Source organism: Gymnoscopelus microlampas, assembly GCF_963454915.1.
Source record: "Gymnoscopelus microlampas genome assembly, chromosome: 15".
In the NCBI taxonomy this organism is placed as follows: Eukaryota; Metazoa; Chordata; class Actinopteri; order Myctophiformes; family Myctophidae; genus Gymnoscopelus; species Gymnoscopelus microlampas.
This window is the reverse complement of record NC_139952.1, coordinates 21,016,336-21,025,361: the sequence shown is the minus strand read 5'-3', so window position 1 is coordinate 21,025,361 and position 9,026 is coordinate 21,016,336. Positions and strand designations below refer to the sequence as shown.

At 42.3% G+C, this 9,026-nt stretch overlaps 1 protein-coding gene across 2 annotated transcripts in view; it reads left to right on the top strand.

Annotated features, from left to right (window-relative positions):
- jazf1a (JAZF zinc finger 1a) overlaps nt 1–9,026 on the top strand; it is an 18,541-nt gene continuing 9,515 nt past the window's right edge. For both annotated transcript variants that reach the window (XM_084080604.1, XM_084080603.1), the window contains exon 1: nt 1–282. In XM_084080604.1, the coding sequence (XP_083936730.1) occupies nt 147–282 (136 nt within the window). In that variant the 5' untranslated portion in view covers nt 1–146. The remainder of the gene's footprint in view (nt 283–9,026) is intronic.

Genomic DNA, 9,026 nt, shown 5'->3' with positions numbered 1-9,026 from the left:
CCCTGTCTGTCTGGCCGCCCCGGTGTGTGTGTTGCTCCGCTGCTCCCCCTGCTCTGCCCCGCCGCTCCCACCCACCCCGGTACCCTGAAGCCTTGCCCTCCCTCCCTGCCTCCTCTCCCGGGACGAACCCTTTTATTTTTTAGTGGATGCACTTCTTTGCAAACATGACGACAGGCATCGCCGCGGCGTCTTTCTTCTCCAACTGCTGCAGGTTCGGGGGTTGCGGTCTCCAGTTCGAGTCCCTGGCCGAGCTGATCGTCCACATCGAGGACAATCACATCGGTGAGCAGTCTGTCGGGGGAGAGAGGGGAGCTAACCCGGCTAAGCTAATGTAGCTAATGAAGCTCACACAGCAAACATAGCGGAATGCAAAAGCTCGGCTCCGTTTGCATTCCGCTATGTTGTGCTTGGTGCGGTTCATTCGTGGCTTATAACAACTTCTCTAATCGTGTGGTCGTGACATGTGAATGCGGGCTGTGTGCTTGTTGTGCTTTGCGTTGGCGTTATTAAATATTTATTATTATTTGTGTTGCAACTGTGTGTTTTCAGGGCCGTCTTCCATAAACTAGCATCCTATCCAAAGCAGCTAGCGTTTAGAGAGACGGGCTCCTGATTGTCTAAGATCCCATAGCCTGGAGGTACTGTCGCTCTGTGACTGGTTGCTTTGTTGTCAGGCAACTTGCGCGACTTGATGGAGACAACGTTGAAAAACATAAGTAGTGGTGGATAAAGTACTACAAATCTTTTGAAAATAGGTAAATAGCCGATACAATCTCGCGATGCACTGTGAGCTTGTAGATTGGCTATTTTCAAATGGCCAAATGTGTATAGGTCTGAATTGGTATGTATGTTTTGTAATAATATTCAAAATCTACAAAGTAACTAGTCACTAAAAGTTTCAAATAATTGTATTGGAGTAACTACAATTATTTGCCTTTTGAGATGTAGTGGTGTAGAAGTCAAAGTACTTGGAAATACTCCAATAAAGTAAAACAAAATACCTCAAAATTGTACATAAGTAGTAAGTACAGTACTTGAGTACATGTACCCAGTTACTTTACACCACTGGCAATAGAAATGTAAATGTTTTTTCAATTTAAAGCTATTATCAAATAAATGTTGCCTGAATTGGAATAGTGTGTTAACTTGGACACATTTAGCTAAAGTAATAAGTTGGATTATTATAGAGGTAAAACAAGGTAATGCCTTATGTCTTCTACCATTTCAAAGATCTCAGAGAGAGGACCTATAATGTTTATGAAAGAGATCTTGTCAAAACATTGTGGACGCTGTTGTGTCCCTGACAACCAAGTGGCCAATCGCAGCAGGACAAGCCCCTCCGGGCACTGGGATATCAACTTTATCAAAGAGACGAGCCAATGTTTACGTTTACAGGCCTGTGCTGTTGGGCCCCTTTAACACAGTATTGTGCATAACAGCAGGTATCGCTGTTATCACCCTGTGTCTTTTGAGATGCTTTCATTGTAATTCCAATCAGGGAATCTTGGCATAACTTAAGTTCTGCGACTTGCAATGACCCAAATACTGTCCAGTGATAACAAAAACTATTTTTTTGTTCAGTATCAACTTGTTGCATGGCTGCAGTCAACCCCTGTGCAGTCTGTCATGCAGTACCATCATAATAATTTTTCAGTTACTACTTTGTTATTGTTATAGTATATTTTTTAAAGTAAAGTACATTTTTGTGTACTTTACAATTTATATTATACATTTTTCGACATTAGTATTTATTATATTTAGCAGACAGAATTATACAATACCAATAAATGTGGTGTTTTAAATCACTATTCTGTCGTCAACTTTAGTATTGCCTGCTAATGTTACAAAAACACAGACTACCCCATCCCATTGGCGGTCTGTGTTTCTCATAAGGACATACAGTATCTCTGAGATTTAAACTAATTAGTAGCCGACAGTATAATGCTCGCCACTGTCTGAAGCACAGATCAACCTCTCACATTTAATGAGCAGTTCATTGTGAAATCCTCCACGCCAGTGGATTTACTGTAATCCGCCCTAGCAGATTATACCATAAATGCATTTAGGCAGTTGATAACCAGTGAAACAAACTACCAGTCAGACAAGGCAGTGATTTACCAAGTAGCCCCAAGCTAATCATTATTAGTGGCATGCGTCCATGTTCAGCAGTCGAGGACGGCAGAGCAGGGAGGGAGGACGGGTAAATGGATGCTCCACTAAGCCAGTTTCCATGGCAACCTGGGGTCCAGGGCAGTTTATTGGCCGAGGAGGAATAGCACACCTGCTGCCCCATTAACAAAGGACCCCCCCCCCTAACCAATCCGCTATGGCGGTGGCGATGACAGCCAATCACGCTGTCATCACATCAGGACAGGAAGAGTGTGCTGTGTTTCTTAGGTAAATGTGCTGTGTGTGAGTCTATAGAATTAGATTATCACACCATATGCTCAGTGGATCACTTACAAATTAACCAAGAAGTGAAATCTAGACCGTCCGCCGTCTGCCCATATTACAGCCATGTGATTGTGTTTTACCTTCGTACATGGGATATACGTATGTATACATGCGTGCCATTGCACACTAGACTTGTTAGTACTGCTGTTAATTAATTTAACTCTGAGACTGTACAGATGTAGTACATTCTAAGAGTTATTATTAAGAAGTGGGTTCTTTGTGTAAATGTAAATAATTACATATATAGCCCATTTCACTCCATGCCAAACCCCACACGCGCACCCATCTGGCTCTTAGATTGACCTCTGACCCGGGCAGTCAGCTGAGCAGAACGGAGGTCACAGGCCAGATCAGAGGGTTTTAATGAGATGAGATCCCCCTCCGCCGTGGCTCACCGCCACTGATCAGCTGAAGCATCCAAAGATTACACAGACCAATCAATAACACCCCCAAGATCACTTACCACTGGGAGAGAGAGGTGTGACAGATGTGGGGGTGGGGAGGCCGGTGTCTGCGATTGGCTATGTCTGTCTCCCTGGATTTAATTGAAGTGGCAGTGTGTGTGTGTGTGTGTGTGTGTGTGTGTGTGTGTGTGTGTGTGTGTGTGTGTGTGTGTGTGTGTGTGTGTGTGTGTGTGTGTGTGTGTGTGTGTGTGTGTGTGTGTGTGTGTGTGTGTGTGTGTGTGTGCGCCGCAGGCTTGGTGATTTTGTAGTTCTCGTGTTGTCTATCATTTAGAAATATGTAAATAGTTGTGGAGCAGAGATTTACACGGAAATACAGGTGGTCTTTAAGGTGATTGGAGGGCAGTGGCAAATAGTTTTGTTTTGCTAATGGATCAATTCATTAGAAGTGAGTATATCTCTGTCAGGTCAGGATGCATAATATTGCTGTTTCCCCAAATAGTCATCATAGTGCACCCTTATATTACCACAGACTACACTGCCCTCTAGTGGTAGAGTATACTATGTGCGGCCTGAAGACATTATTTTGTGTAGGCCCCCAGAAACGGTTCACTGCAAACATGCCAACATGAGTCATCTTTTCTTGATCTCCCCCCATCCTTATTTACTTTTCTTCATGCTGACAATAAGGCCAAACAATGGTTACGGCTATGTTTTTAAAACATAATTTAATCCCTCTGCGGAAATGATGATTTCCGCATTGAACGTGTACACTTTATGGAGGAGTACAGTTGAGGGCCAAACAAAGTGACCTCAGCAAACCATTGTTTGTTGTGCTTCTGTGTTGACACAAATCCTGGAGGTGAGGTGGCCGTGTAGGTAAGCTCTGAGGAATGCGGTGATCTCAGTCTCATTTAACAGCGCGCCAGCGAGCGGCCTTGTTCCGTCTCCCCGTACAAGCACATACCTGCCTCTTACCTCAACACACAGACATGGGGAGGAAGGGAGGGAGGGAGGGGGATAGATTAAAAGAGAGGATGAGATTGAAAGCAGGCTGAAGAAGAGACAAGGGCAGAGCACCAGGGTTTTTCCCAACTCTCTCAGCCCGGCATAGACAGAAGTGGTATGATATCAGACCCCTTTGCAGGGCTGATATCATAATTATGAGATTAGTCTTTTTCTTCTTCTTCTTTCTGTCTTTTACCAGTTTTAGACAGTGGTGGAAAAAGCACTCTGATGTTTTACTTAAGTAAAAGTATCAATACTGCAATGTAGAAGTACTCTGTTACAAATGAAAGTCCAGAATTCAAAACTGACTTGAGTAAAAGTACAAAAGTATTAGTATCAAAATGCACTTAAAGTACCAAAAGTAAAAGTACTAACATGTTTGAAAATAGCAGATCTACAAAACCACAACGTGTCGTAGATCGGCTATTTTCAAATAGCCTAGGTATAAAATAGGGCTAAAGTGGTTAATGTATGTTTTATAATGTAATAATTTATATTTGCAAAGTAACTTGTAACTAAAGTTTTCAAATAGAAGTATAGACAATTGGAAATACTCCAGTAAAGTAAAAGTACCTCAAAATACTACTACTTAAGTACAGTATTTGAGTAAATGTACTTAGTTACTTTACACCACTGGTTTTAGAGTTGTGATCAAAGGCTATGAAGCCCCCTGTCATCCTCCTTTGTCTCACCAGAAGGTGTCGGGCTAAGCACTGTGATTTAGTATGTATGTTTAGTTTTAAGGTTTTAGTAGGCCTATGTATGTTTAGCTGCAGGACCACAATAAATGCTTTGGGCTTTATTGTGATTATCCTTTTGAATATATGTGTACTTGTATTTTAATACATTTAAAGGGTAAGGGGGTTACTTGTGTGTGTAGGGGGTTATTTTATCGAGTACTTTTTCAAATAATTGAATAATCAAGAAGCATGCTTTTTAGATCATTAAAAAAAGTGTGTGTGTGTGTATATATATATATATATATATATATATATATATATATATATATATTTTAAAAAAAGTCCTAATGGATTATGATCTACTAAATCAATTAGTGTGATTAACCACTTATTCCCTATTTTATACCTTGCCGTACAATGGTGTTGCATCACAACACGTGAGCTTGTAGATCTGCTATTTTGGTTATTCCGATTTAATCTGTCATTTTTGCGAACGCAGCAGAGCTTACTATGAAACCGTGCTCTTGTTGCGTGTGTGTGTGTGTGTGTGTGTCCGTCTGTCTGTGTGCAGTAATGTGTGCACTGCATGTGTGCAGCTAAGTAAATGTCCAATATAGACGTACCATACATCAAATGAAAGGTCTTTGAAAACTGAACACACCTGTCAAGGTTGTGTTTAATCCCACCCCTTCCCCCGGAAGCCACACCCCGGAGAAGGCTCCTATAAAATCCTCATTGAAACCCCATGTTAAATGAAAAGTGCCCGAATCGCTCCGAAACTTTTTCTACCCCCCCCTAAGTGGGGATCTACAAACAAATACTTCGGGCTCGGATTTTGGCTCCGCCCCCCGGAAGTGGGTGAAACAGGCACTTCAAACACATTGTTGAATTGTTCAAAAACATTCAAAGTTTTTTTTTTGTGAATTTGTATTTTTCTAAGATGCTCCTTTTAACGCAGATTTTTTTTTGTATTTATTTGTATTTTCTTTTAGTTACTTTTTAAAAAATATTTTGTTTGCGTTCGCGAGTCTTACTTGTTTATAATCGATTAAATCAATTAAGTTGATAATAGTCTGTAGAAGTTTAGTACAAATCAGGGATAAAAAGAACCGTATGAATATATGGCCTTTGCGTTATGACACGATAGTAACAGGGTATAACGAATAACAGGAACTTCAAACATTGTATGTGGACTTATAGGATTCATATGTCACATAATCGTCATAATTGTTTCCATGTGAAATTGTTCATAACATTCTTTAGCCGATCTAAATAGCCGATCTACAAGCTCACAATGCTTGTAGATCTATTTTTTTTACTTTCCAAGTTTAAAGTTATTCAATATTTGGTGTTATTTCATAGTATATTTAAGTTATTTGTCATATATGCCCTGTGCAATTTTAGTTGAAAGCTGAAAAGGCAAACAGAAATTATTTATGTTCAATGCCATAAACACAACATTGTTAATTGCAATTATTTATATAACAATTAATCATCTTGACAGCCCTATTCACATGTAGTGCAAAAGGACATTGCAGTATACCATACATGAGAAAGACCATTGTACACTCAAAGTTAGACTAACACGCTCACAGTAAAATCCTCACTGTGAATTCGTCCATTTTGTAAGAATTAAATAGAATTTACACTCAGGATCTTGCGGCACGTGGACAACATACACTTGACTGCTTTGTCCCCCTGCGGCGTGGCCTATGAGGGCTGGCAGCTCGTCAGGGTCAGGTGTGACACGGAAGGAAGGGTGTGTGTGTAGATGTTGGTGTGCGTAAGTCGTGTGTTCATCACACATCCTAAACGACCTGCCAGGGCGTAGCTGAGCAATTAGTGTGTCGGCATCCCAAACTGGAAATGCAACCCCACTATTTCAGTCCATGCATGTACGTATGTACCGTACACACACACACACACACACACACACACACACACACACACACACACACACACACACACACACACAGTGCCTGCGGAAGTTAGAGGGCCCAAGTGCCCCACCAAGCTCTGGGAAATGTAATTACAGAGAGGTTTGCCCCCCCCCCCCCCACCCCACACACACACACACACACACACACACACACACACACACACACACACACACACACACACACACACACACACACACACACACACACACACACACACATCCCTGTAGTCCCTCCCTCCTCCTTTTCTCCCTTGCCTCCACTCTCCTCTCCCTCCATCCGGTGTCCCACTGTTTGAGGAACACATTAAAATGCTCTCTGTGGTTTAATTAGCAGGCTCCCAAACAAGCCCTGCATTCTTGGCCTCGCTGCCTGCAACACACACACACACACACACACACACACACACACACACACACACACACACACACACACACACACACACACACACACACACACGAGCATATGCATATAAGAACATACACATGTGCCCACAAGCACACAGGGAATTATACACACACACACACACACACACACACACACACACACACACACACACACACACACACACACACACACACACACACACACACACACACACACACACACTCTCAAACACATACACGTGTACAACCACTGATATGCATTCACACACACATACAGAGCAGTGCCGACGGTGGTCAACAGGGGGCAGCAGTGTACTTCTGTTGGTTCGAGGCACAGGTTTGTGTTGAGATGGCTTGGAGTGCCTGCTGATTGGTCAGTGCGTTTAATGACAGGACTTGTAATTAGGGAGATATTTATAGACCCTGGAGACCTGAGTGAAACATTTCAAGTATGCAACGCGTTCGCAACACTCACAGATATCACAAGTGGCAGCCTCCAATCAAACATATGAGCTTTACCCATTGAAATTAAATGACAGTGAAATGAATTAACCCATGTATTTGGGTACATATCATTTTGGGGGTCCTTAGCACGAAAAAAGATTGAGAACCACTGATTTAGAACATTGGTTCTCAAAGTGGGGTCCGGGGACCCCCAGGGGTCTTTGAGGGAGTTCCAGGGGGTCCCCCAGCCAAATGATAGATATAGGGACCAAATGGACCCTTATGGTTCTGTAACAAATACATTAATATTCCTAATTAATGCCTAATGCATGTCAAACTGGGGGTCCTTGAAATTAAAATAGTTGAGAATCACTGCTAGAGCCGTGAAAATCTTCTCTTATGGGGGTTCCTGGCATATCTTTTCAAATGGGAGGGTCCGCGGTCTAATAAGTGTTAATTTGGGGGTCCTTGATGTGATATTTTTTTTTGAGAACTACTGATTTAGAAGGCATTTGTAGAATTGGCCCTACAGCTAAAATGGATAGACGCACCATTGAGAGAGAGAGGGAGAGTGTGTGTGTGTGTGTATGGTTGTCCCTGTTCTCCTGTTGCAATGGCAGTATCGCCGGTGTTTTGGCTTCCTGTCCTGCTAGGTGAGCGGAAGCCATTAAAGTCGGTGAACATTTATTGCTGCGCTCTCCCTCTCTGCACCTGGCTCAGTCCATTTCCCCTGACACCCCCCACCCTTACTCTTTTCTCCAGCCCCCCCTCCACGTACACACACACACACACACACACACACACACACACACACACACACACACACACACACACACACACACACACACACACACACACACACACACACACACACACACACACACACTTACCTCATCTTGACCACTTCTTAAAGCCTCTAGTCTTATTAGTCTAATTATACGCAATTAGCATAAATCAACGTCAAGTATAAATTAGGCATATATTTCGAAGTGTCGTTTAATGACAAAATATGAACTCCAACTGGTTAATGTAAAGTTATTTTAGCTGCCCTTTGCTCTCAGTACATTTCTGATGGGAAACGGTCTGTATTTCTGCACCACCTTTTATCCAAAGAGCTTTACAAAGTGTGTTACATTCACCCTTTCGCACAACCGATGGCATATAGGCACCAACCTGCTCACTGGGAACAGTTAGGGATTCAGTGTCTTGCTCAAGGACAGCGGTTTTCAACCCTTTTCCTATCAAGGTCCATTATTTATTCTGCATTTGAGCCACGGATTCGCCATTTGATGAGATTTAGCCTCTCAGACCCCAAGACTTAGAATATCTCTTCTACATTCCATAATTGTTTAGACTTCTTAATTAGAATTAAGTAATGCAGATGTTTAACAATAATTTAACTCTTAAGAGCGTGAAATGAAACCAAGGTTTCATCTTACGCTCTTACGCTCTATAAGGGTCCGTTTGGTTACCGACTCTCCATTATTTAGCTGGGGTCCACCTGGAACCCCCTCAAGGACCACTGGTGGTCCCCGGACCACTGGTTGGGAACCACTGGGAGATGGATGAGCCTGCCGAATTTTGATTTATCTGCACCGAACTACACTTATTACGCTTCTAATCACAGAAGCATTATCATGCTGCAGTTACCTATACATTGAATTGACCATACGGTACGGTACAACTGAGTTGTTTCAAACATTGCTACAACATTGT